At 37.1% G+C, this 27,731-nt stretch overlaps 2 protein-coding genes and 1 long non-coding RNA gene across 11 annotated transcripts in view; 1 reads left to right on the top strand and 2 right to left on the bottom strand.

The window, feature by feature from the left end:
* PARPBP (PARP1 binding protein) overlaps positions 1 to 9,038 on the bottom strand; it is a 93,320-nt gene extending 84,282 nt beyond the window's left edge. For 2 of the 7 annotated variants that reach the window (XR_015286300.1, XM_086887124.1), the window contains exons 1-3: positions 8,795 to 8,984; positions 7,629 to 8,151; positions 377 to 604 (exon numbers count right to left, since the gene is read on the bottom strand). Coding sequence is in view for 5 of the 7 variants with exons in the window: in XM_086887124.1 (XP_086743250.1) it covers positions 377 to 604; positions 7,629 to 7,778 (378 nt within the window). In the remaining 2 variants the exon portion in view is untranslated. Of the gene's footprint in view, positions 1 to 376; positions 605 to 7,628; positions 8,152 to 8,794 lie in introns of all 7 variants that reach the window. The other 5 variants (XM_086887123.1, XM_023936910.2, XM_023936919.2 and 2 more) reach the window with 3 other exon arrangements.
* Positions 9,039 to 10,537: 1,499 nt separating this feature from the next.
* LOC111936173 (uncharacterized) overlaps positions 10,538 to 27,731 on the bottom strand; it is a 24,063-nt gene continuing 6,869 nt past the window's right edge. For all 3 annotated transcript variants that reach the window (XR_015286303.1, XR_015286301.1, XR_015286302.1), the window contains exons 3-7: positions 22,212 to 22,427; positions 20,341 to 20,489; positions 18,616 to 18,747; positions 18,197 to 18,283; positions 10,538 to 10,989 (exon numbers count right to left, since the gene is read on the bottom strand). This is a non-coding gene — a long non-coding RNA (uncharacterized LOC111936173). The remainder of the gene's footprint in view (positions 10,990 to 18,196; positions 18,284 to 18,615; positions 18,748 to 20,340; positions 20,490 to 22,211; positions 22,428 to 27,731) is intronic.
* The window catches only part of NUP37 (nucleoporin 37), a 19,426-nt gene continuing 2,424 nt past the window's right edge, over positions 10,730 to 27,731 (top strand). Inside the window, exons 1-6 of the mRNA XM_023936963.2 lie at positions 10,730 to 10,885; positions 12,527 to 12,651; positions 13,990 to 14,062; positions 17,656 to 17,750; positions 25,049 to 25,139; positions 27,350 to 27,531. Coding sequence (XP_023792731.1) covers positions 10,730 to 10,885; positions 12,527 to 12,651; positions 13,990 to 14,062; positions 17,656 to 17,750; positions 25,049 to 25,139; positions 27,350 to 27,531 — 722 coding nt within the window. The remainder of the gene's footprint in view (positions 10,886 to 12,526; positions 12,652 to 13,989; positions 14,063 to 17,655; positions 17,751 to 25,048; positions 25,140 to 27,349; positions 27,532 to 27,731) is intronic.

The following is a 27,731-nucleotide window of genomic DNA, read 5'->3' as shown; positions in this document are numbered from 1 at the left end:
ATGGCAATCATTAAAAATATTTTGGCTGCACATCAACATACAACCAAAACTCCATCACATATTAATTATTAGTCTTTGTTTCAGTTTTATCAAATCTCTAGAGTTTATTCCTCAGTCCAATTTATGGCAAGGAGTCATTTATTCATAGAAGAGTTGTGGGACTTCACAATCCAGCAGAACAACAGAGAAATAATTTTTGAGTGAATTTAAGATCCCTTTATAATATTTAGTAATTTAAACTCAAGTGCTTCCCCAACAGAGAAACAAAGTCACTTGTGAATAATCCAGAGCTCCCATGTATAATTAGAAGTGTCATAAATCCATAACTGGAACCAAAAAATACATCAAAACATAAGAGGTCAAACATAATACTTACAGGAGATATGCTTTCATCTTCAGCTAAAAGTCCGAGACTACAGCACTTCTGATATATGTCTATTAAATCTAACATATTGCTTCTTGCTAAGAAGGCATGATAGCCTTTTTTCACTTCAGCATAATTTTCAGGTTCTTGCATGTTTTCATATAATCCCATTTTGTCACGTAACAAATAGTTCCAAGTTTCCAACACATCACTAAGTGATACTGTGAAGTCTCCATGGTACTAATAGAACCAAAAAAAAAGCAAAAAATATATATTTCATATTCAGCATAGCTGTGAAAATAAATTTAAAACAGGCTGCATACATATTTGAAAATCTATCATAACCTAAATTTATCACAAAGTCTTACTTATAGTTGAGGCTCTTCCACTGCTTTGCATTTACAGTTGAATTTTGTTATATTGTCAGTATTTGTTCCTGATCTTCAAAGTAGCAGGCATGTATATCAAATTTTACATAAGAAAATACAGTGAATGATGTAGAACTACTTTTGCAGAAATTGTTTTCAGCATGGCAGGCAATTATTTCCAAAAGGCAGTAAATATGGCTCCCTTACTTTGTTTCAAGCAGTTGACTGGGAAAACATGTCACTTAAAAAAAGCTTTTCTTTCTTGTGTTAGTACAGTTATACTTCATCATAACATTGACAGTGCTGCTACACAGTTATAATAATTACATTAGAACCATGCACACCCCTCTGTTACTACTACTATAATTAACATTAACCATACAGTATAGACTGTACCCTTCCTGTCAAAATTATTAGATTATATTCCATGTGCCCCTTTGCCTTCTCCTCCAACTACTGACTCTTAAATTCTCTTTCACAACTCATCTTCCTTATTTTTGTCCACACCCTGATCTTTAAACTGAGTAGCAGTCCCCAATTCCTGCTGGTAAACTTTTGTCCACACTACCGGTATCTAAAGCATTCCCCAATATCTAGCAGCAAAAAAGGTGCTTTTCACCATGTACCATGAGATAAATGCCTGTGACCAAGTTACAAGCCTTGCTTTGCACTGTCCATAATGGCAGATGGCTCCTGTCTAGAGCAAAGGTTTCATTCTATTTCATTACATTTCCACATTGAGCAAATTAATTACTTATAAACACCATTAGCAGCATATGAAATAAGAAAACATGAGAAATTCTAATAATTTAGGTTGTTACAGTCCAAATGATCCCTCCTTTGGGTTCTAGGATATTTAGCACAACTTTCTCAATAGACCTCATTAAATACACAATTCCAAAATCCTGAAAGCCAACTATTTTTATATTGTCTAGGCAAAGAATTAGGAGTGAAAATTAAAGAACACTCATACTCACACATTTTACCTTCAGAGCATTTTTCTGCCTTCTAACTTGTGCATGGGTTATGATAAATAGCTTTAAACTTACATATTATTCCACATATCATCAGAATATTAAAACTGCATATGTGCTTTCTGAAAAGTATCTGATTTTTATTTCAGCCCCTCAAAAAATTAAACATATAATCATATTATAACCCAATTTAAACAGATCAAAGCAGCAGTAGATGTGGAAAAAATGTTGTTTTCTCACTTTATTTTGAATCAAAATGCTTCAGGAGTACCAAGCTAAAGTACAACTTCATATGGTATCTAATAAATCAAAACCTTTCCTCACCAGATCAAAGGCCTGCAGAGATTAGCAAAGTTTATGCTAGTACTGCAAAAATATTTTAAATACAAATATTGCATTCCAGATATTAACCTTTGTGATCAGGCATCCACTGTGGTGGCGTATTCCATTACTTAAACAGTCAATTTGTCAAGTCTCTGATTTTAAAATTAATTTTAAAAATACTGTGGTGTTTTACAGTAAGCATTTGTCAACTGGCTAATAGCTTAAGGAAGTTCAAAAAGTCCCATGTTTTCATTCTATTATAGGCAGAGAAAGTATTTCATTTCATAGAAATAGGCATTATAATAAGGTATTATAAAGCATCTTCACTTCCAGGTAATGCAGCATATTAACTTAGGACACTTATTTTAGAATGTCTGAAATCCAGCAGCAACATTTCATGCTTAAAGACACCATTTTTTACTATTTTGTAGGTACTGTAAGTTTTCTAGTGCTAGCTACTTAGCAAATCAATTTCTATTTTCACAACAAATTGTTTTAAAAAACAAAGTTATGAATCTCAGCATCAAAATGTTGGCTTCCACCTTCCCCAAATAAATGCTCACCAACCCTTTTAGGAATGTGTGCAAAAGACTGCTGTGCTTAACCACCACCCCTGTGCTGGGTCTATTCTTTCCAGGCATACTCCTGGACTGCAGCATTGTTTTCTGGTTTTGTCCTTGAGTTATGCAATTCTGCACACTTGTCACCTCTAGTCCTGCTCAGCCTTCGTTGCTTCCCTACACTCTCACACAGCAGAGGGGTTTCCAAACTGTGGTACATAAAGCAAATTAAGGTAGGATAAAGCAGCATTTTTAACAAGTTTCCCATCATGCTGATAACATTGTGCACAGATTGAAAAACTGGTTCATGTGAATACAAGTGCGTGGACATCTGGCAGTCGTTAGGTTGTGAAGTGCAGGAGCAGTGAAGGTGTTACAGACAAGTAAAAGGTATTATGAAAGAAAGGTTTTATAAAATCAGGCCTTGCTCTACTGAATTAACAGCTATCTTTTACTTCTAAGTGCAGGTAGCTAGGTTCCCATGCCAAACAATCTTGGAAACAAAAAGTCCATTAACACAGCAACCTACTCTTGGAGGGAAAAACAAGTTTGCACCTGCATAAACTATGAATCTGTCCCCATGAGAATCAGTGAAGAAAATATATAAAAACCCCTAGAGAGAGCAAATTTGATAGACATATACAATAGCCCTTACCAACCAATAAACTGTCACTGTAGAGCTTACCAGTTAGGTTTAACACAATGCCTTCTAATATTTCCTATAAACATGAGCTTTGTGAATAAAGAATTAGCTATTCTGCATGAAGAAACTGTGAGTCCCATCTGCTTTATTACTGCAACATGAAGTTACAGGCCAATAGTCTAAGCCTAAGGAAATGACAATATTGTAAAATAATAATAAATAAAATTACAATGGCATGGGTACTCAACACCTTTTTCTTTGGGTGGGTAAGGGGGGGTGTCAAGAGAAAAAGTACCAGGGCACAAGAGAGTAGAGGTATGCTCTGTATAAGGAGGACTAGAGAGGTATTGGATATATGGGTCAGTAGAATAGCAGAATCATGAAATACGCAAAGTAAAAATTGCATTCACCCAAAGAACAAACCAGAACTTTCTAAAGCAAATGCTATCAATTAGAGTGGTAATAAAAACACAAGATTGAAAATGTAGAACTCCACTGGTCAGAAACAAATGAAAGAACAAAAACCCCACACATTCTTGCTTCCTCTTCTACCCCTCAAAACACCTGCAATTACCACAAATTATACCTGTAATACTATAGAAAAAGGGGTAGGAGGGAGAAGAAAAACTCCTATTGATAAGCTAGGGAAGATGCATCAAGACTTACATAGCAAGAGTTTTAACACCATTAAAACAATCCCAGTTGTTAAGCAAAACAAAAATACATGAAACTATCTTATAGTTACAATTTGATTACACAGGGTATGGGAAAGAGTACAACAGCCTCAATATATAATTTCCTTTAAAAAAAATCCTGGGAAATATTTATTACTCCAAATTCTTTTCTAAAGAAGAAGTGTAGACAAGGCTACTCAGCACTAGTGAGACCACATTTAATACTGTGTGCAGTTTTGGGCTCCTCAGTATGAGGGAGACAGAGACACACCGGAGCAAAGTCCAAGAAAGTTCACATATCACCCACAGACTTCATTAAGAGACAGGAGCCCCTCTCACGCGAGGAAAGGCTGAGAAAGCTGGGGCAGTTTAGTCTGGTGAAAAGAGGAAGAAATGATCTCCTCAATGCATACAAATATATGAAGGGAGGATGCAAAGACGACAGAGCCAGGCTCTTTCCTTAGGTGGCCAGTGGTAGGGGCAGAGACAACGGGCACAAACTGAGACACACACAGAACATCTGGAAACACTTCGAGAATGCCTGAGTAGTGGCACAGGCTGTTCAGGGAGGTTATGGAGTCTCCATGCTCAGAGACAATTTGAAAGACACTTGGACATAGTCCTGGACAACTGGCACTGTCAGGTTGCTCTATTTGAGAGAGGCTGGATAAGATGACCTCCACAGTTCCCTTCCAAATTCAACCCTTCTGTGAGTCTGTGAAAAATTAATCATGCTGAAGAAAAGCCAAGACAACCTCTCTTAATAGAACCATTACAACGAATTACAAGCAACATATCACATAAAATTGCTACAAAGTTAGTTAGGAGTGTCTCATTACCAAAAGGGAGACAGTTTAAGGGAGTAACACTGTTAAACTCCATTTTTCTTCATTTGCCAACATGGAAGCAGGACAATCTGGGAAATCATTTCAAGAAATACAAGACACAAAACAGAACATAATATTTTTCAGTCAGCATACAAAATGCACTCATGGAAGCACAGAACTAAAACACACACCAAAACTGCTTTTAAACAAAATCAGAAATATACAAACACAAATATCTAAAGGGAAGATACATTTCTAAAATCAACAATAAAGCAGTTTTTCGTCCAGTATCAAAGCTCTCATTCTAGAAGAGACTGACAGCCCATTTTAGTTGCACAATTTAAACCAGCAGATTCTGGAAAAATAATTGTTTTATAATAACTATTATGATAAACAATTATTAAATAATAATAGTTTTATTCCATTTCTTATCCCATTAACTAAAACAACCATAGTCTGAAAATGACAGCTGATTATCTGACCTAATCACTCATCTTCTATCCCTTCTGATCCACAGGTAACATAACAGTAAACTTAAAGCAATTACTCTCAACTGAACTCCATCCTGAAAACTGTTAGCACTGTCAAACCCTGAGGAAGGTCCTTCTCCTTGAAAATGTTCCTAGATTTTAGATTTATAGTAATCAATCTAGGTGAAAGATATTTGCTTCCACCACAGACCTTATGCAAAATGGCTACAATGTTCTACAAACCAAAGTGTTTTCAGAGTGATTCAGAGCATAGATTTTTTTTTTTTTTCTTTCACCCCTGCTGTTTGATCAGGGTTTATCACATTTTTTGCTACCCTCATTCTGGTGAAATTTAAGATTCATAGATTATGAAGCTTTTAAACTTTTATAGAGTACTCCAAAAAGCTTTGTTATTTTTCATTTCCACTATGGATACAGGTACCAGTTAAAACACCAAATCCACTAAAACTGTCCAGGCTTTGAAAAGAAGAGAAGTGTATTTTGGTTGTTTGTGATAGCTTGGATGTATTGGGTTTTTCTCAATATGGCTGCTCAACAGCCTGTTAATGAAATTATTTTTATTGCAGTAATTGACTTTATCTAAACAATTTCCATTCTACAGGTGCTAAGGGACATGCCTACAACTGTAATACTCTGCATCTTCATTTGAAGTTTCAGTGCTGAACAAAACAAACAAGACATATTTTGCTTTAAGACTGAACATCAAAATAAATACCATCTAAAGAAATTGTGCTTCAGAGGCAGCACATGCAAACACTAAAATAGTTTTAATCCACATATACAAGCCAAGGTTTGTCTTATTAGACCAACTAGTATAATCAGAAAAAACAAATCAGGTTTTTGAAAATTTGTTCTTTCTTCAGCTCTGAAGGCAAAGCTAAACATTTCAAAATTAGATTAGTTGAAAATAACTGCAATAATTTTTGTTTGATCATCTCTGAAAGAAAAGGTATTTATGGAAGATAGGGATATTATCTAGAAGATGGGAAAAAAAGGAGAAAGTAGACTAAGCTAATTACCCCTACAGAAAGGAAAAAAAAATATTGTAAGGGAACAATGAACCATAACCTTTACATGTCTGTAAGTTTTGGCATAAAACAGAACACATTTTAGTTCCCGGAGCTGGCTTTGGAAAACAGTTTGCAGTTCTCCCTTGAGAATCACAACAGACATGACAGTGATTGCCTCCATGTGCAGTTTTACATTACTGTCTTTTATCTGTTTTCCAAGAGTTAATTTTGATGCACACTAGTTTTCTCATTTTAATCTACACAGGTATTGTGAGTACATTCCAAGAACTACAAATGTAGTATCTTGGCATTCTAGTATCCGTACTATAATGTTTAGAACAGTGGGGGATGACTTAATGTTTAGACAAGAGATACTCCTAGTCTGCACATTTTAGACTACAAATTTATTTCTGATCCACAAACTGAAGCACTTGGGTTTTTTACTCACTATGGGATTTCACTTCGATGTGGCTCTGTTATTTGTGGTATGTTTGTTGATTTGGTATGCTCCTTCTGGTTTTCTTAAACTAAATCTTTGTACTACATATATGACTTACTATGCAACACTTGAGTAAGTCTTCCAACAACAGTCAGTATTGTTTTCATCAATAATTAGGTTAATTTGACCTAAAAAGGTATCTTTGGTTTATTTAAACAGGTATTGCAGTTGTTCTCCTTGGATGAGACACAGGCAAAGGCCTAATTGTACATTGCAACTGTTTCTGGTATGTTTCAGACATCCTCCAGCTCTGACAAGCCACAGCACTTCTTTCATAGACTCTTTAGGGTTATATCTCCTCTTCACCATTCGACAGACACTTCACATACACACACAAAGAAAGCCATATAACTCCTACTGGTACTGGGTACGTACTCACATATAGGTCTTCACCTGACAAGTATCAGGAAAAGCAGGAGGCAAGAATGGACTGTGGCAAGTACAACTCACACAAACCATACCAAATCAGTTTTATATTTGTGTTCTTCACATGTCATTCAAAAAATATTTTTGGAGCATTCAGAAAAAAAATGCACCTCAAATACCATAGTTCTCCCACCCTGACTGATAGCACAAAAGAAACATTGGATGGAAATAAAGAGGAGTTACACAGTCAGCAGAAATACACTAGTGTTTAAAGTTTGGACCTGAAATATACACATAAAGCACTTCTATCCTCCCATCTGTCTTGCAGTTCCTTTTTCTAACTCTGCTTCAGTAGTGGACTTAATCATATTGATTTTCTTGCCTGCATCTGGCCCTCAGACACACCTCATTTTAACAAACAGCAAGGAAGTGGCCAAAAAAGTCATTTCAAGTTGGTGCCTAAGCACTAAGTGCAGCAAAGAAACCAAGTGTGAGGTGTACCAAGAACATACTGAAAAGAATGCTAACCTGTTTATTGACTTCAGCCATGGACAGTTGTAACGCCATCAACATGCAGTCTGCTCCACATACAGTAGTCCTTTCGGAGTTGGAAAATAAAGGCCATTGTTTTCTGAAACACTTAACCAAGTGTAAAATTTTTTCCCGGAAAGTAACCATTGTGCAGAGTAGAAGATAAAGATAATTGAGAGAAAAACGAATATAACTACACCAGAGGCATTTGCATATGTCTTCACCTCTCAACAAGCTGTGCAAACACTGTCGTATCTTCTTAAAGACCAAGTTCCTAGAATAAACTCTTCCAACTAAACCGAACTTGCCTTACTGTGACAGAGCAACTGTGAAGGAGTTAAAAGTGCTTATGCATGTCACGCCTTCATGAAGCCCTTACTTTCCTTGTACGTTATGCCAACATAAAGGAATGTTATCACAAATATGACAGTCTTTGTCTCTAAATGCAGCTTCAGAGTGTCTTCAGTACTTTCTGCATTTGCTATACATTCAGATGAATGTCTATGAGGATGTCTTAAACCTGGAAAAAAAGAGATTTAATATTTCTAAGACTTACTAACACAGACAACTCTAAACACTTTTCTTACCAGTATAGCATTTTTCCGGTTTTTTTTAAATTTGAGGTTTTTTTTTTTAATTATATAAACCATTATCTTCTCTGACTATAATTGGACTATGTCATGTTTTAGTCTCTCTCACTTTCCCGCATTTATCAAGACAAGATACATGACAACATGGTACAAACTTGCCTTTAAACCTGTTATTTTCTGAAACAAAGTTCCCTAACACTGCAGTGACAATACAGGAGCCATACCCATTCCGTTTACTTCCAGAAGACAAAACTCAACCTTTGACCTTTTTCCATAAAGCTGAGGCAGAGCCCACGGCCCGTTCGTTTTCTGGTTATCGGTACGACGGTACCAAGTGAGGAAGTGTGGCCGAGGGGCAGGGAGGACGGGGCACATCGGGGAACAAGCACGACTGCAACAGCAGCTTCTCGCTCTCCAAAATGTTTGAAGGGGACAAGGCACTTCATAATGTGAAAGTCACGTGTGGCTCACAGAGGATGAAACAGGTGGGCAGCAAGTCGGCGTGGGGGCCAGTAAAATCTCTCCGGAGGCTTTCCTTTCTCCCCACCCTGCGAGCTTTCCAAGGGACCATACCTGGCGCTCCCAGCGAAACAGCCCGAACAAGCCAAAACCCCTGCGAAGCCGCCCCTAACTCCCAGAAGCCGGAATCGGCATTCCCATTACCGCCGAGCGCTCCCGGCTGCGGCCGCGCAGGGCCCCCGGCCACCGTCCCCTCAGCGCGGTCCGGGAGCGCCGCCGCTGTGGCGGGGCCGGGCCGGGGCGCGGCGGCCGCGTTCAAATCGGCCGCGCGGCCCAATGGGCGCGGGGCCGCTGCCCCGGAAGCAGCCGCGGCGCTCCGCCGCCCGGGGGCGGGCGCTGCTGGGGAGCCGCGCCGCCGGGCCGGGAGCCGGGGCCGTGCGGGAAACAAACGGGGCCGCGCGGGAAACAAACGGGGCCGCGGAGGTGCGTGTGAAGACGGGCTGGGCCACCGTCGGCCCCACTGAACTGGGCAGCCTGGCTGGGGAGCAGCAGCTGGGCCCTGAAGGGAAAAAGAGGGAGTAGGAGGGCAAAGGATGCGCGTGGATGGGGGAAGGTAACGCGCACCCATGAGGCTCGGTTGCCCTGATCGCGTTTCTTAAAGAAGTGAGGGTAGTGATGCTCTTGGTGTTTTCAAGATGGTTTGGTGACGGATGATTCAGGCTGAGAAAGTTGGCGTTCAGCCTGGATAGGAGAAGCCCGCGTGGAGAGCTCGTAGCACCTGGCAGGATCTCAAGTGGCACTACAGGGAAGCCGGAGAGGGATTTTGTCAGGAACTGTAGTGATCGGACGAGGGTACAAACTGAAAAAGGGGAAAGTTTAGTTACACGCGAGGAAGAAATTCTTCGTGGTGAGGATGGTTAGCCACTGGAACAGGTTGCTCGGGGAGGATGTGGATGCCCCAACTTTGGCAGTGTTCAAGGCCGGGTTGGATGAGGCATTGACAGCCTGGCCTATTGGGAGATATCCCTGCCCATGGCAGCGGGGTTTGGGACTACATGATCTTAAAGGTCATTCAAACCCCTTAACATTCTAAGATTCTATAATGGCTTGTGTTCATGGGAAGCCTTGGAGGAAGAAAACTTTTGGTGGGGTTAAATCTTGCATTTGGCCTGAGGAGCAAAGCTATGCAAGATACATGATGAAAGCATTTATGGTAAAGTATGGGGGTTTGTTGTATGATTTAATAAATAAACAACCAACTGTGGAGAGCCTCTCTGTGTTTGAGTGATGCCTCTGTCAAACCTGGCTGGCTCCCAAGCAAAACATTCACTCTGAGACCTTCAGATCCTTTATACACCAAAATCTGTCAAAGGTCTGAGATTTCAAGCTGGTTTTCCACATGGTGTATAGGTAAAGGTCTGATTTCCCAAAAAGACATAAACCAATGTCAAATTTGTTCTGGGACTAAAAGGAGTGATTCTGAAATCAATTGTGTATCTTGGCCTCCTGTGTTCTAGCACAGGAACCTGATTTTCATGAAAGCTGGTTGATGCACAGCAGTATTTTCATTTACAGTTTTGCGACCTCGGTTTTAGTTTTTTAGTTAGACACACAGTGTGTAAAGAAGTAGATAAGTAAAGAGAATTTGAAGGTAGTGATGTATAGTTTCTTGTTTGGTTGAAAATATTAAAATGTATGTGATTTTTTTGGTATGTGTAGTTACTTGATTTTTTGTATTGGTGTTGGGTTGCCAAGGGTAGCACAAAATCTGCAGTTATTGCTGAAGTCTGTAGAGACGGTTTTGAATATATGTTAGTTTAGTAAATATTTTGATTGCTGAAACAAACAGACTGCATCTAATAAGCTTAAGTGCAGCTTTTGTGTTCTTGAACATGTTATAGGAAATTTTGATTTGCTCTGCCACAAAAGCTACATTGTTTATTTATGCAAATGAGCCATCTATGCTTTTTTACATTTTTGTGTTGAACTGTAGATTTTCATCCTGGAGAAGACATTGCTTCCATGATACTTTGACTTAGTTCACCAAAAATGAAGCAAGATTCTACTAGAAACACTTCTTACACTGTGGATTGTGAAGATTATGTGCATGTGGTAAAATTCAATCCATTTGACAGTGGAGATTCATGTTCCCTCATTGCTTATGGTGGCAGCAATTACGTGGTTGTTGGGACTTGCAGATTCCAGGTTAGTCTGTGTTATTGTTGTTTTTGTTAGATGCTCCTGAAACTGACTTTGCCAGTACCTCTACTGCAGGAAGACTTTGGTCACTTTCCTGTTTCCTCCTCTCCCTGTGGTAAACAAGGGAGAATTTTAGTAGTTTATTACGCTAACAAATCAAGGATACTTGGTCTTCAGGAAAATAGAAGTATGTATATATATATATATATATATATATGTAAAATACACATTGATACATCTGTGCTAATTTTATAGGTATTTATTTCTATGAGCTGTAGAAATACTTACCTAATTTTTTTTCTCCCAGTTGCTTTTATTGGAGCTCCCCCACAGACTGTTGGAAACAGTAAAATTTCTTATATTGAAATTATTTAGTTATATTGTGAAAAATTTTAAAATGTAAAATATTGAGTATTGTATATTTTTATACTGGATAAAATGTTTTTCATTAGATGGGGTTTTTTGCCTAGATGCTAGACAATCAATTGGAGACAATTGTTTGGAATTTCTAAGCTTTTTCCCTTCATCTTGCTTCTTTATTATACAATACTATTTTTGTAATTTTTCTATTATAAATAATAGCATAACTGATTATTATTATTATTGTTATTATTGTTATTCCCCATGGTCTTACTGTTGGAAATTTTCTGAAGAGCACCTAGTGCTAGCCGTAAAAACATACTGACATTTGTGCTGCTCTCTTGTTTCTGGCATCAGCCTTGAAAAGGAAGTGATTAAAACTTAGACAGCCACCGGCACAAGGTGTTTTTTCTGTGATTTTCATATCCTCCCTTCCTTTCCACATGGGGAGTCAATGGGTATTTCAGAGTAGGAGAGGAAAATGTTATTCTTTCTTCCTGTGGAGAAGCATTGAAAAACTGTGGGTAATTTAATGCATCCTCAGCTGGGTTCTGCTTGGCCTCTACGTTATGTAGAGGGCATACAGAGAAGTTCTTTACCTTAAAGCAGAATTGTGACACAGAGAAAATTGTGTAGGAATATCATTTGAGGTGCACCACTGGATATTCTGAAAACTTTTAAAAGCTTTTTAGAGGTCAGCTTATTGATGGAGTCCATAATCCCAATTCTTGTTTTATTTTTTCTGTTATCTGGTGTTTTTACCAGTGGTAAGAATAAGCAAGCTTGTAATTAGGATTAGATGACAGAGGGCACCTTTTTATCTCCTGCTGTTTGAAGAGTGATGCTCTGGAAGTGGCATCATTTTTCCATGGTGTAAAAACAACTCAGAGAGAAGACAGTTTAAATTACATGCTTGCTTTTGTTCCCATTGCTTCTTCTTACTGCAGCATGTGCTAAGTTGCTATGCTGTTTTAAGTGGCTTTAGTTGTATCTGTGAGGATACTTCTTGTACAGGGAATGAGTTCAGCATCTTCATAGCTCAGTTCCCAGTTTTCTGCTCTTTAATGGCCTCTGACTTGAGACTGCAATAATTTAATGTATGTCTAAGTACTTAAATATTTCAAGCTAATGCTTTCTGTATGTTTCAGGATTTCACTTTGAAGGCGTTATGATCTGAAGAGATCCCAATATGTGTAATTTTGAAAGCCTTTTCATTTCATAGTAATCTGATTTCTTAGAAGTCACCAAGACCTTGTCCTGAATCAGCTAACTGCAATATTTCTATAGGAGGAAGATGCAGAAGTGGAAGGCATGCAGTATAAGACACTAAGAACATTTCACCATGGAATCAGAGTTGATGCCATAGCGTGGAGTCCTGAAACTAGACTTGATGCTATACCTCCCCAGATAAGGTACTTAACAGTAAACAACTACAGGGAATCCTTGTCTCTTACCTGTTTTCCCAAAGTCCTTAATATTGGACTGTTCAAAGTTTATGAGTGAAATCTAGCTCCTTAGAATTACTGAAATCTTCAGTAAAACATTTTTATTCTTATAGTCTTTTTTTTGTTGCTCATTTTCTTATTTTTTGTCCTACTTCTTGTATTCCTTGACCTGCTCCCCTGGGAACAAGCAGTAAATAATATTTTTTTCATTATTTTTATGGACCTCAGACCTAGTTTCTTTCTTTGTACATCTGTGAAGAAGCATTTAAGAGCATTAGTAAATGTGAGATCATTTGCCTGGCCTCCTTTATAAAGCTATTTGTACTGATTGGCATAATATGTGCTGTGTTTCAGTGTAGGTTAGATACTATTTGTGATAGTCTTTGAGGTGTAAATCTGGAAAATCTAGAAAGCTAGTTAACTATTAAATATGAAACTTCTGAATTAAAATGTACTCACTAGCTTGTTTGGTTCTTCAAGATTACCATAGTTGCTTACTGCTCCATTTTTGTGCAGTCTTGTCGCTGTATTGGGAACGGCGAGAAGAGTGACACAGACTCTCTTGGGAGTCAAACTGGAGAATTTCTCTTGGTTTATTACTTCAGATCTTTTTTATAGACCGATACGTGAAAGTGCAGAAAAGAAAACTCTTATTGGTTAGTAAACTATCACCATCATTGGCCAGTGGGGTACACCAGCCCTCAACCTTCTCTTGCAAGAAAACAAGGAACAGACAAACAGCACCTGCAAGGCTGTTTTCTGTCTCTGAGGATTGTTTTAATTCCTCCTTATGATTTCCCAGGCCACTTTCTCAGGCAAGACTGAGAAAGTTATGTGGCCTGGTATTCCACAGGCACTATGCTGCCTGCTTCTGAGTTAGCATCCATACAGTCTTTCTGGTTAAAATATGTTGAATAGAGATTAGTTTATGAATTTTATATTTCAGGATTTTAAAACATTGATAATGAGGGCTGTTTTTTGTGCCCTACCACTTAACTTCTTTCATGGAAAGTTTCAGCAGGATATATAAGAGATATTTCAGGTAATTGGTAATTGATCCAGATTTAGCTTTGTAAAATGTTTTGCATTTCTTTCTGTGAATAAGTATTTGCACTTGATGCACACAATTTTACAGGTAAGCTCCAGTTATAACTCTGCTGGTTGCCAAAGCAGGAAAGATAGATGCTTTTGTGTTTTTTTCTTTGCATCTCACTTTGCCTTTTTTAAATGAAGGAAAACTGATAAAAAGTCAATGATTGCAATGTTGATTAACTGAAGTGCCTTTTATTTGTCTGTTGAGTACAGGTTTTGTACTGCAGCTTCTGATAGGAAATTAAGGCTCTTTACTTCTGACTTACAGGACAAGAATGAATTTAAGGTAAGGGCAGCTAATGGGATTTTTAAAAGATTATTTGGTTTTTAGTGAAGTCTAATCTTTAACTACCCTTCTGCTCCATTTGTGACAGATCCTAGATCCATCACCTCTAGAGATAATCACTGTACTGTAAATACTTTTCTGTCTTTCAAGTGGGAATAATTGTAATTACCACCTACATGATCTTCTGATTTCCTTCAAAATTCTTCCTTTGAAACAATGTCTCAGTCCAAGTACTACTGTTAATTAGATGTTTGTGCTATCCAGTTTGAAGTTTTTTTGATGTGGTCTTAGCTAACAATAAGCAAAGCTAATTAATGAAAAGAATTGGGGGAGAGCCTTCCTTGGCTTTTACTGCTTTAGAATATGATAATGCCTCTTTTGATGAGAGCAGCTTATTTGGTATAAAGGAAAAAAAATAGACTTTTATTTTTGGTATGTTAATTTGTATTAGTAAGAGAATGAGATTTGTCACACAGAAATTAAGTGAATTGTCGATGTCATTTATGTGGCCATCCTGATAATAGAATGCATAAAGGCAGGGCTTAAGTAGTAAAGATGAATGCTACTAAATGTCTTGAAAGAAAATGTTTTTTATCTTGCTTCATATATGCACATACTTTTAATTTCCTTCTTTCAGTGTTGGCTTCTGACGTGATTTTGCCACTGAGCAGTGGGATAACTGACATAGTCAGCTTGATGGGATTTCTGACAAAATAGTTCTAAAAGTTCTTTATGCTCTTTGCTTGTGAGTTGATGTCTGTCATTCCATATTAAAGTTATCCATTTATATAATACCTGCCAGTTTTGTGAATTTCAGACAGTGGGCTTTAATGTTAAGCTATGTGTGAATTAAATCTTTCAACTTAGCAGAATGTAAAGTTTCTTTAACACTAGCTAATGTATTGATAATAAGTTGAAATAATGAAACAATGGGATCAGTTTGGTACTACAGCCTCCAGAGAGCTAAATTCAACATCTAATTTTTTAATTTATTTTGGATTAATAAGGCCACAAGAGCTAGTGTGGTCAGCAGGAGTAAGGAGGCATTTGTCCCTCTGTACTTGGCACCTTGAATTCTCTGTTCTGTTTTGGGCCACTCAGGACAAGGAAGACATTGAGGTGCTGGAGCATGTCCAGAGAAGGCAGTGGAGCTGGTGAGGGGTCTGGAGCAAAAGTCCTATGAGGAGCAACTGAGGGAACTGAGGTTGTTCAGCCTGGAGAAAAGGAGGCTTGGGAGGGACCTTACTGCTCTCTACAACCCCCTGAAAGGAGGCTGTAGCCAGGTTGGGGTCAGTATCCCAGCCAGCAAGTGACAGGACAAGAGGCAACAGCCTCAAGCTGTGCCAGAAGAGGTTCAGATTGGATATTAGGAAAAAATTCTTCCGTGAGAGGGTGGTCTAGCATTGGAATAGGCTGCCCAGGGAAATAGTGTGATCACTGTGTTCAAAAACCTTATAGATGTGGTGCTTAGGGACAGACCTGGCAGTGTTAAATTAGTGTTTGGACTCAGTGATCTCAGAGGTCTTTTCCAACCTTAATGATTCTATGATTGTTTGGTGCATATGCAATACAAATGAGAAGTGTTGGCCCGAATTTAACAGTAAAGCTATTAGATTTGTTTATGCCAGCTCCACCACTGAAATTAACTGTCCAAGAACTTTAGTAAGGATGTACTCTGGCTGTGGAAAAAGTAAAAATATATATTGTTACTGGGTCAGGCTTGGTCTAATGTTAAAAATAATCAGAAAACAGCTAAAAATACATATTTTTACCTATTAGTGAGGAACTCGTTAACTAAAAAGAAGGAATGTGGACTAGTGTGTTTATGTCGGTAACAGTTGTGTTTTAAGACTGTCTTCTGGGGTTTTTTGATTTAAAGTGTGGAAAACCCTTTCTGTCAATCATCTTAATTTCTTATATTTGGACAATAATTGTACTCTAGATTTCTTGTCAAGAAAAGTTAACAGCTAACTCTGATTTAAAGCACATGCAAAATCCCAGATGTTCACAAATTCTGGGTGAGCTATGCGGATCTGGCTTTCGGTAAAGTTTGATACAGTGGCTTCTTATTAACAGTTAACTGATACCTCAGACAACCTATTTCAAAACCTGAGGTTAAACTCACAATGAACACATGGAAAATTTTAATCCATTATACAGTGCACACTTGACGCATGGGATCTTCAGGAGAGGTCCAGAACATGGAAACAAGGCTGAGGGAAGTATGTGACTATGTTCAGAATGTAATCTCTGAACATTTTGTCTTTTATAGTAAACAATTGGTATGTGTTGCTTCTGGAGGGATAGACAGAGTAATCTTACTCTGTTTTCCCCGTGGAAAAACTGTCTTGATGTAATTATCAAAAAGGAACTTGAAGCACACTTGAGTTTTCCATTACTTTGTCGACACAACTAATCCAAAATTTATGGGTTGGATCAAGCCCAGAGCAAAAAAACAAAAGGTAAAATATGACTGATGGATCTTCATGAAGCCTTTTTCTTCTTTTGAGGTTTTCATTTGGAAATGAATTATGGCTTCCTTGTACTGCTTCAAATTTTGCTTAATAAAAAGCATATTTCATCAGAACTGTAGAAGTAAAATGAAGCAGGATATTTGAATTCAGAATGCTGAAAATTGTCAAAAGACTTGGCATTCTGTCTAAATAGTTTAGCATCATCTTAGAACCTATTAGTTCTAGTATAATCCATTAGGTTTTAATAAAATAATGACTTATTGGAAAAAAATAAGTTGGCTGCTGAAAATGTTTCTGTATTGAATTGATGAGGCATCCTTAAAACTTTTAGAGAGGGGGATTTAGTTCTTGTGCGTGCTTGAGATTTTTTTTTTATCAGTTCTGCAGTTGTTCCTCAGAATGGCTACATTTAAAGGTGGTGTGTTTTTCTTTCAGAAAACTGTAGAAGTTGTTTTCAGTCGACCTTGTTTTCCTCTGCAATCTCTTGGTCTCATGCTGTTATCGAGAGGATATTTTTGTCTCATTTTTATGATACCTTGCTGGGCAAAACAAAAGCAGCTGTGCCTTGAGACTTAATCAGTGGGACTGAACAGAAGAGAGTGTAACAGTAACAGATACATCTAGATATGGAAATTTGCCTGACTTAAAATTTTGTGAGATTTCTTTCAAAAACACCATAGATGTATCTAATGAGAGATTCAGAGATCAGAGTTACTTGATCCTAGTCAGAGTTCTTTAAGGTAGGTAGTTCATGCATTCATTGCCTCATCATTCTCCTTTTCCTTTCTGAGATTTACTATGTTCTACCTTCAAAATTCAGTGGTGGAAAAAAATGATAAATAGCTCTGGTGTGATTCATTGATTTCTATCAAGCAAAAGCATCAAACTGACCTCTGTGCTAACTTCAAGGAGTAATAGGGGGTCTTTTCACCTGCAGTATGAACCTACACATGAATTAGATATTTCAAAGAAATCCAGTTACCAATAAAAACTGGTTTTTACCTTCTATTAAAATGATAGTTGTATCTTTACACACATCTTTCCATTAGCAGGTCTGTTAAATACATTGGTGGAACAGTCAGCTCTAAGGTAAAAGTATTTCTCTTTTCTGGTTGGCAGACATTTGATGGCCACTCAGATTACATTAATGATCTGGTCTTTGCTCCCAACGAAGGTCAAGAAATTGCAAGTGTAAGTGATGATCACACCTGCAGGTATGCATTTTGTTCATAACACTGGTGAAAAACTAATATTGCACTTTTTATAACTGTGAATGTTTTATATGTCCACTTAAATAAATAAGCATTTATATTTTTATTTTTAGTGTGCCTCCATAGCCCTCTAACAACACTAGTCCACAAGATAAGAAATGGACTATTCTTGTTAACTTAGGTTGTGGGCTGGCTTTTTGTTGTGACATGTGGGCTGGCTTTTTTCAAAGCAATATTTTGAACCAGCTAGATTCAAAATTAAGAAAACTTTTGTCTCGGATTTGCATACACTATTTCCCACCCCCTTCTGGGATAGGAATAAAATGAAAATAGGAGAGAGCAGACATGAATTATACAGGCCCTCTCTGTATTCTGTCATCAGGTGTGTCAAGTTTAAAACCAGTATACATATGAGAACTTGTCCACTTACCCAAATTTATTAGCCTTACCAGGAGGGTGGGATGACAGCCTGAAGACAGCACCATACTAATACAGTAGTACAGCTGCTTCTAAGCCAGGTGTTTGGTTGTTTATAACTGGAAGTAGAAGGGAAACATTGTTTAATGCTTTGAAGCATCCTGTATAAAGGTTTTTGATGCAGGAGTTTGTCCTTGTCACCCATCTTCCACTTCTAGTAGTGTGTATGAATCTATTAAGCTGCTCTTCCTACCCCTCCGGTGCAGTTGGACAGATGAGGGCGGCAGCTATTGCAGGCTTTTCAGGTCAGTGCAATAGAGCAGCAGGAGAGCTGGGAAAGGGATCATCTTTGACTTTCTTTACTCTGATGAGTAAGCAATTTATTCATAGATGTCTAGACAGTATTTCCAACAAAATCATTAGGAATGAATAGTAGAAATGTATGACTTACCTATATCTTTTCCTGATTTATTTCCTACCCTTGATTTCTTTGTTAAATCCAAATTCAAATTGGGCTTATTCAGCAAAAATCTGTTTGACTCTGTGGCCTTTTCCTCTTTATTTTATGAAATGCTTAGCTTTCCTGGGATGAAAAAAAACTGTTTTAAAACCAAATGTCTAATTGATACTAATTTTAAAGGAAATAAAATTATGTAATTAATATATACTAACAAGATTTCAGCTTAGTAACTATGAAAAACATTTTATGCCATAAACCATAAAGTCTTTGGTTAAAAGCCATGGGAAATAAGTAGGTTTTTTTTTGGCTACTTGAGTTCTTATTTTTTCCATTCATGCATGTGGGGCATGAAGACTTTTTCAATTGAATTTAAAGGTTACACTTTCAAAACTAATGGAAAATGCATTCCTTGGGACTTACCAAAATCATTCTTTACTTACTCTGTAATTTGCTTCAGTAGTAATGTAAGAAGAGGAATAATTCTTTTGTCTGTACTGAATTTCAATCCTGAAATTGTTCTTAGGATACAAAATCTGCTAATGCGTGTGCAGTAAAGTTCTAGAACAATTTCTACACGTCTTGAGTTCCACTTTTAAATCTTAAAACTGTTTTAAAACAACTTTTTAGAATGTACTGGCTGTATACAAGCATGGTTAGGTCCTCCCTGGTTTTCACTCATGAGAAAGTTTAGGTTTAAGTTCATCAGAGACCTCTAAGGAAGTAAGATTTTAATTTTTCATCCACTAAATAGTCTTGCCACAAGCTGCTGCACTGTGATATCTCAGAGAGGGGTTCAGTAATTTTGGTTGGAGGACAGACAGTGTAAGTTGGATACTGGCTGTATCCAATGTTCTTAGCTTTAAATTGCTGCTGTGTCGCTCAGGATATCTTGTTATTTCTTGCATGTGGTCTTTATTGGCCTTAGTCTCACGACTCAAAACTTTTTTTCAGCTGTGAAGTAGAACTGCACTAAAAATAATTGCAGTGGTCATCTTTGTTATGATAGCTTTAAGGAATATTTAATTTAATTCCTTGAAATAATAAGGCATTATACACTTCTCTGAACATTTGCATCAATTGTAGGAATGTGTGCGTCCCCCTTTGTTAATGAGATCTGTGTGTGTGCAATTCCCTGTGCACCACTCCTCAAAAAAAAAAATTACTACTGGCGTTTTCACTGTGTGGAAACAAGGTCTAGGAGTCTGCATAGATTCAGATGTACAAATAATTTTGTTCTGATGCTTAAAGAAGCCAAAAAATTGTGGGAAAAGTTTGGAAAACACCATGAGTTCAACTGACACCCTTCACTGTTGATGGTTATAGACACTATCTGATGTTTCTGGAATTACTTAATGCAAAATGCCATCCTGTCAAAACCCACTAATCTCATATCCATGCTAAAAATAAACCTCTTGACTGTCAAAAGGTTAATTCAGTCTGATTGGTAATCACCTCATACTCCCTCCTTGCGTGGAACTGAAAGGTTACTGACAGTGTCAGACTCTTAAAAATACCAGCATGGCAATTTCTTCTGGTCATTGAGTGCTGGAATGGCTTGTATTTTAAAATGTTGAGAAAGACTCATCCACCCCTTTCTCTCCCTCACTCTCTCTTTTTCTTTTAACTATTTATTGAAATACATCTTCTTCCTCTCTTTTTGAGTGCAGAAGAATGTATAGCTGAATTATCTTCCATGCTCTCCGTGAGTGTACTTGCCATTTGATTCCATTGTTCTGTTCGTTTCCTTAGGCCATGGCTCACATCACTCCTAGAGGACTTTGTGAATTTATCAGTCACTCTGAAGTTCAGCCTTCTTTGTTGCATGTAGAATAAATGCCAGTCCAGAAGAAGGTTAGTTCTGTTCCCTAAACAGGGATTAGGGGGAGAGGTTTTATGTCACTGAAAGCTAAATTAACTAGTCTTAGGACATATTCTACTGTTTTATCTAGTTTTAGGGGGGTTTGTCTGTAGCATATTTTTTTATATGGTACTTTCATGCCCTACTTATTTGGTGTAGATTTTTCTCTGGACAATATGGAGGAAAGCTAATGGTAACTCCTGGGTTCTTTTGGTTTTTGTTTGTTCTTGTTTTCTTTAATGTACTGCCAGCACAAGTTGCACTTGAATCTTACCTTGTTTATTCAATAAATATTTCAGACTTCAGGTATATTGAGAAGTGCTCATTATCACTTATTTCTGCCTCCAAACCATATTCTCTTTGCATCTTCCCATTCCTAGTGCAGTCAGGTATGGATTTCTCTCAAATTTTTGTGAAAGTTATCTAATTTCATATTGTTCTTGCTTCATCTGTTTGTATGATTGGATTTTCTAGTGTCCTTTCATGTAAGAAATGTCATACCAAAATATTAATTCTTTCTGAGGTATGCTGGTTACATTTTATCAAGCTAGTTGTGCATTTTAATTTATGAAAAGAAAGAAGTCTTGATTATTTTTTTTTCAGAGTCCAGTCTTTGGATTTGCACACTTGTATGCATCCCTGTATGTCCCCCAAATGTAGTCTTATACAATTCTGTATTGTATACACATTGTACAATGTAATAATTGATGCAATTATTAACCAACTGGTGTTGGATAGTGCAAGAATTAACTGGTCTACTGTCAACTTAAAAAAAAAAAAAACAACCAAACTTTCTGGATGAAATGTTTGGAACATTTTTTTCAATCTGGTCTTAATAAACTTTTAGTTAGGAAGTCTTCAAAATATGAGGATGATGTTGTAATTTCCTTTGTGACACATTATGGTTTATGTTAAGAGTCATACAGTCCTAGAATGTAATCTAGCCTATAAATTGTTTTTAAATATAAATCATTGCATTAGATTTGTTTAGAACTTTTATGTTTTAGAAAGCCATCAGTAGAATTTGTAGTTGAGTTTCTCAGTAGCAGTCATACCGCAGAAGCATTTAGTTTTATATCTACATTGGAACAATAAGCTGATAGCTCTTAACAGCCATTTTTTGCTTTGGTTGAAAGGACAGAGCTGAAACCACATTTTTTTTCGAAAATGCTGCATGGTCTCTGGTTTTGCATTAGATAACTTTAAAGGTATTTCAGTAGTAATAGTAGAAATGTGTATTTCTGGACTCAGTTTTGAGTGTGCATGGCCTGAAATGTGTATAAGTGAAGTGGAGATACTGCACTGTGTCTCCTGCCTCTGTCAACACTGCAGGGTATAATTGCAGCCCAGAGTTAGCACTGAGGAATAGATCAATGCTTGCATAAGCAAGTAGATATTACAAGAAGCTAGAGATAACATGTTTTTTAATGGCAAGACCTGAAATACTATAATTGCTAATTCTTCAGGAACGACATCATTTCCTTTGATCACCAAAAGAAAATGGTGAACATGGGTCAGCTTTCTGAATGAATATTTCTACATTTCCTCTGTGAAAAGACTTCATAAAAAATTCTTTGTCAGTAAAATAAAATTAATTACTTGAATATTACAACTTTCTCGTCTTCTGACCAGATAGGGGAATTTCTGCAGTTACACTTCAGCCTTTTATGTCCTGCTTAGTACCCTCCAGATCTGCGATAGCCAAATCAATATGGAGTTGGCAGTATACCTTAAAGAAAGCCAGTGTTGGTTGTATTCTCTTCAGTATTTCCTAATCTCTGCACTTTCATGTTCCTTTTCTGAGATCTTCGCCTCACTCCTTGTGCTCAGTGAGGAGCAACTTCATTCTGCCTTTGTGTGATCTCAGGAGCAGGAATCTTGCCCTTCTCCGTAGTCCTCTAGACTTTTCAAGAGTGATAGGATCTTCCTCACACATGGAATGTGTCTGATGGAGATATAAAGAAATGTATTAGATAGTAAAAAAACCCCAGCAAAGCCATGTTCGACATGAGTAATCTTTGAGTAATGGATCAAGCACAGTTGATCATGCTTTTTGGTTGAGAATCAGATGTCAAGGTTTGTTCTAGCACCCACCCACTCACTGAAATTGTTTGAAATCTTTCGTTGGAAGAATTCCCATTTTTTGCTCTGTCTTTTGGGGATTTGAGAAATACCTGAAGATTACAATCTGGTTTAGTTCTTTAACTACTGAAAATGATGATTTTTATACAGTTAGCAGTTGGTTCTGCTAGTTAGAATTATTCATAATTCAGAAAATTAGAAGATAAAATAAGGATCATCTGCATTGCCATAAGCTCGGTGACAAGTCTATTCCATGATGGTTGGTGGGAAGAGAAGGAGAAGTACAAGAGTGGCACATTGCAGGGTTACAAAAGATAAGGATGTTTGGAGAAAAATGAGCAGTATTTTACTTTGGTATAAAATTATGGGGTTATTAGTAAAGTTTCAAGATGTTTGAATGGAAGACAAAGTCCTCAGTCCTTTTGGATTGATTTACATTATAGGAATGTGGACAAAATGGGGGAGGAAGCATCTGTAGCTGATTTGGTTATGATTACTGAGTAGTTAACTTATTGAAAATCAGCTTGACTAAATTTTTGGGGTTTGCACATATTTTACTTGGGTTTTTCACAAAGAAATATTGGAAGGAGTTAATTGAACACATGTGTAATTGTATAGATATGATGCATTCATACAAGGATCTATCTTGATATGTATTTCCTGGTTTGTATTTTGGGTGTTTTGGGTTTTTTTCCCAAAAACTAAATTATATCATCTTTGGTATCAATAAAGAAAATGAAAAAGAGGCTTTTATCCCTTCTCCTCCACATACTGTTTGTTACTAACAGTCCTGCCGTTCTTACAAAGTAAAAAATACAAATTTGGTAACTTTATAAATAACGAAGTTATGGCGGTAAAAAGCATAAATTTCTGTCTCAACACCTAATAACATCACTCATTTCAGGGAAGGAAGCATAATGGCATATTCCTTTTGCCAAAATGATTCACCGTCTTCTGTTGTATCATAATTTTCTCCCTGCACAGTAAATACACATGGGAAGTGTTGATTTGACTTGGACAAATCTACAAGGCAAAATTTTTGGCAGTAGAAGAAAGTATTGTATGTTTCTAAATTACCTAATCAAGTAGATATTTCATTTTTTAAACACTTGTCAGGTTTTTGTTTTGACTTTTTTTAGTAAGGACACTGATTCTTCAAGATTAGAGACCCTGTGTTTTCTATGGGGAGAACAAATATTTGATCTATTGTGGTTTGGCATAAGAAAACAACATTGTTCATTAAATATATTTACTTTATTCCCATATATTTTGTCTAGACTTATGATGTATTAGTTAAGAGTTTTCTTAAAACTTTTAAATATAAGGCTCTAAGCACCCTGGTGAGATATAAACTGAAAAAGTCTGAAGGAAGTCAGCAAAAATCCTCTAGAATAAACAATAATAGTATGTAGTCACTCATCTAACTCAAAAGACTAGTTAGAACACTGCTTTAAAAATTGGCTGTTTCTCAAGTTTTGCATGTCAGAGAGGAGGGATATATGTGTATGTTTTGGTGTCCAAATGCATATAAATAGTATGTGGTTCAGATTGACGTTCACAACTGTGATGTCTTTGTTCTACAACTGAGTTACAGATTTTGTAGGAGAAGAGGGAGTTGAGCAGTGGCTGTGAGGTAAAATAGGCTCAGTTTTGGTTTTGTTGCATTTTAGGAACAAAGTAGCTCCATGGCTTATTTAAAACTCATATTGAATACATCCAAAGAAAACTCACCTATCACCTAACTTAGTTTTGGTGTTTCAGCATACACTTTCCTGTCAATCCATATTGACCAAATCCTGTTGATTTTTAAATTTTTTATAGCTGCCAGATATGTACTGTCCGTTTTTGTAAAGGAAAAGGTTAAACTGGCACATGTGATTTATCTGTTGAAAGCTCTCTTAAGACCCGTTTTTGGCTAGTGTTACCTCTGCCATAGATTCTTCTGTTTGCCTTAGCTTCATTTCTGGTTTACTTATATTTCCATTACTCAACCGTGTCTTACCAGGAAATACTGGAAACTCTTACATTAGGCAGCCAAAATACTTCAATAAAGGGTCTTGCCCTTTGTGTGGCAACATGGATGATTGAAGTTGTTTGGTACCTCACTTTAGGTTCCTTGTATCAGCTGGACCAACACTGACTTTCCTGCTTTGTACTGTCTCACTGCCATTTATGGTATAGTACAAAGGCTGTAGTGTTGCCTTATGAAAAAATGGAACTATCTCACTAAAATTTCATGTCTAGAGAACTAAAATGTCAAATTATTTGAATAGTTAAGCAGAGGCTCTGCCTAGCTCATCAGTGTTAAAATACATTATCTGCAGCACTGGCCACTTTCACTGACCTTCAAATGATACAGCATGAACACTATTTCATTTGGTCACTTCCTCTGTGAATGTAATGAGTCACTGAAAGTTAATGTATTTGCAGTCAAATGGCAATAGTTTAGTACTTTACTTTTTTTTTTCTTTCTTTTCTCCCCAGGGTCTGGGATTTGGAAGGAAATGAGAAAGCCCATTTTGTTTTACGTTCTCCTGGAATGAGTGTTTGCTGGCATCCTGAGGAGGCTTTTAAGGTTGTGGTTTTCAGCTTTTCTCCCTCACTACCTTTAAAATAACAGGAGAGGGGACACACCTAAAGTGTGAATCTTTTATGCTGTAGTAACATTGAAGTTTGAGGACCTAGTTTACACTGTAAACTGTATATTGGTTGGATCTGCTAATGCGAAGTGACTGTAAATGAATTCTCATTACCATTCTTGTCTTTTTATCCTCAGTCCCTTACTCCTCCCATCAGAAATATTCCTTCTTGATTATGTGCATCAGTTGTTGATAACTATTCTGCTGATTGAATTTTAGCTGACAGTTACCAGAGAAGAGCTCAAGTTTTTCTCAGTCATGGTAACACCAATAATACAGACTCTTTATAGAACATGCCAAGCTTTGAAAAGTATCTCTTTGAAGTTAACAAGGGACTTTTTTGTTGTTGTTCTTGCATGTATGAAATATGTTCTGAAAAATCACATCAATAGACTGTGATTTTATACTTATCTTGTTATTGTACTGGGGAGGATTAATCAGCTGGTATGTACCCAAATATCCAGCTTCATTAATGGTCTAGTCCCTGCAGTCTTGGATTTATTATTCCTATTGTGCCTATCAATAACTGCCTTGAGCAGCTACAAGTGGTTATTTGGGTTACCACAAAAACACATACTTAAAACAGAGAAAAGCAGTCAAATAAGATATAAAAACATTTACACAGCAGTAGGGAAGGAGGATCTCTAATCTCATCACACTTTCCATCAGTATCAATATCCATCCTTACTAAGAAAGGAAACTGTTAACTAGGAAAACTGTTGATTCAGGTGGCATCAGAATTAATGGGTTAGCTGCTGTTTGCTACTGGGCAACTTTGTAAGCACAACAAAATTAATAAGATTTTCCCAAAAATACTGCAATAGTATGCCAGTCTTAGATATTACTAGCATGTTTTTTCTTTGACCATTATCAAAGACAGGCACAGGGTTTGGTTTGGGGCTTTTTTGGGATTTTTTTTGTTTGTTTTGTTTTGTTTTTTAAAAGAAAAGCCCATTCCAAAAGCTCATAAAACTTGATAGACTTAGTTCTTGCTGAAAAGCTTATTGCAGGTCAAAATGCTTACTGCACCATGACCTTTAATTTGCAGAAAAGCATCTCTTAGTGACTGTTCTGTTTTTCCAAAGAGACCAGTACTACTGGAGTATTTTATTTATGTTTCTCTGCCTTTCTTAGTTATTGTTCATGACTATATGAAAGCCATTTCTCTTCATGAAGAAAAATCTCATTTCATCCTCTGGGCATTGGAATGGGTTGCCCAAAGAAGTCGTGAAGGCTCACTCCTTGAAGTGATCAAGACCAGGCTGGATGGAGCCCTGAGCAATCTGGCCTTAGTGGAGGGTGTTCCTGCTCATGGCAGAGGATTGCAAGTAGAGGATTTTTAAGTTCACTTCCAACCCAATCCTTTTATGATTCTATAATTTAATCAGGGAGCTATTTCTACAATACTTAAAAAAACAACTGCTTAAGTATATTACTGTAATGATAAATGCTTAGATAAAATCTGTTGCAAACTGTTACAGGATGAAATAAGAGATATTATATAAAATCAGTAAGTGATTCTACTGATTCTACAGCTACACTAATTATTACTTTGCTTAGAATGATAGAATCATTTAGGTTGGAAAAGACCTCTAAGATCCTCAAGTCCAACCTTTGACTGAACACCATTATATCAACTGAACCGTAGCACTTAGTGCCATGTACAGTCATTTCTTGAACACCTCCAGGGATGGTGACTCCACCACTTCCCTGGGCAGCCTGCTCCAATGCTTGACAATCCTTTCTTTTTTACAGCACTGTGCACTCAGAACAGAAGCTATTGAATGTTAAAATAATGACTTTTTGCTGTATAAAAACACAGTGTTTTGGTGGTTGTGAACTGGTGTTTCTAACCACCAGAATTATACACATAGATGTATATATATATATATATATATATATATATATATATATAAAAATAATGTAATTGTGTATAACAGTGTAACAGTAGTATAGATTAAAGTGGTTTTTATTTATTGGTTAAAGAGTGTCCAGGAGAAAGTTTTCTGGTATGAAATGAAAAACTGCACTTCATTTAGTATTATTAATTTTTGTTTGAATGTATTCCAGGCTTTCTATAGAGTAGAAAAAATTTAATTTCCATTACATGCTAAGTTTACCACATTCTATGAATTTCTTTTAACAGCTGATGGTGGCAGAGAAGAATGGGACAATACGATTCTATGACCTGATTACACAGCAGGCCATTCTTTCCCTGGAGTGTGAACAAACACCACTGATGTCAGCAGACTGGTGTTTAAAAAATCCCCTTAAAATTGGAGCAGTTGCTGGAAGTGATTGGCTGATCTGGGATATCACTCGCTCCAGGTATTTTTATACCCATTGCATGGGTTTCTTTATTCTCTTCCTAATCAGTACATGAGGAAGTGCAGGTATTTGGCTAAGAGAGCATGCCAGTCACAGAATCACAAATGGGTCGGGTTGGAAGGGACCACAGTGTGTCAGCAGGTCTGACCTCCCTTTTCAAGCAGGGTCATCCTAGAGCACAAGGCACAGGACTGTGAGTA

Source organism: Cyanistes caeruleus, chromosome 4, assembly GCF_971803275.1.
Source record: "Cyanistes caeruleus chromosome 4, bCyaCae1.hap1.1, whole genome shotgun sequence".
NCBI classification, from domain to species: domain Eukaryota; kingdom Metazoa; phylum Chordata; class Aves; order Passeriformes; family Paridae; genus Cyanistes; species Cyanistes caeruleus.
The sequence above is the reverse complement of the archived record's forward strand: the minus strand, read 5'-3'. Positions and strand labels throughout refer to the sequence as shown.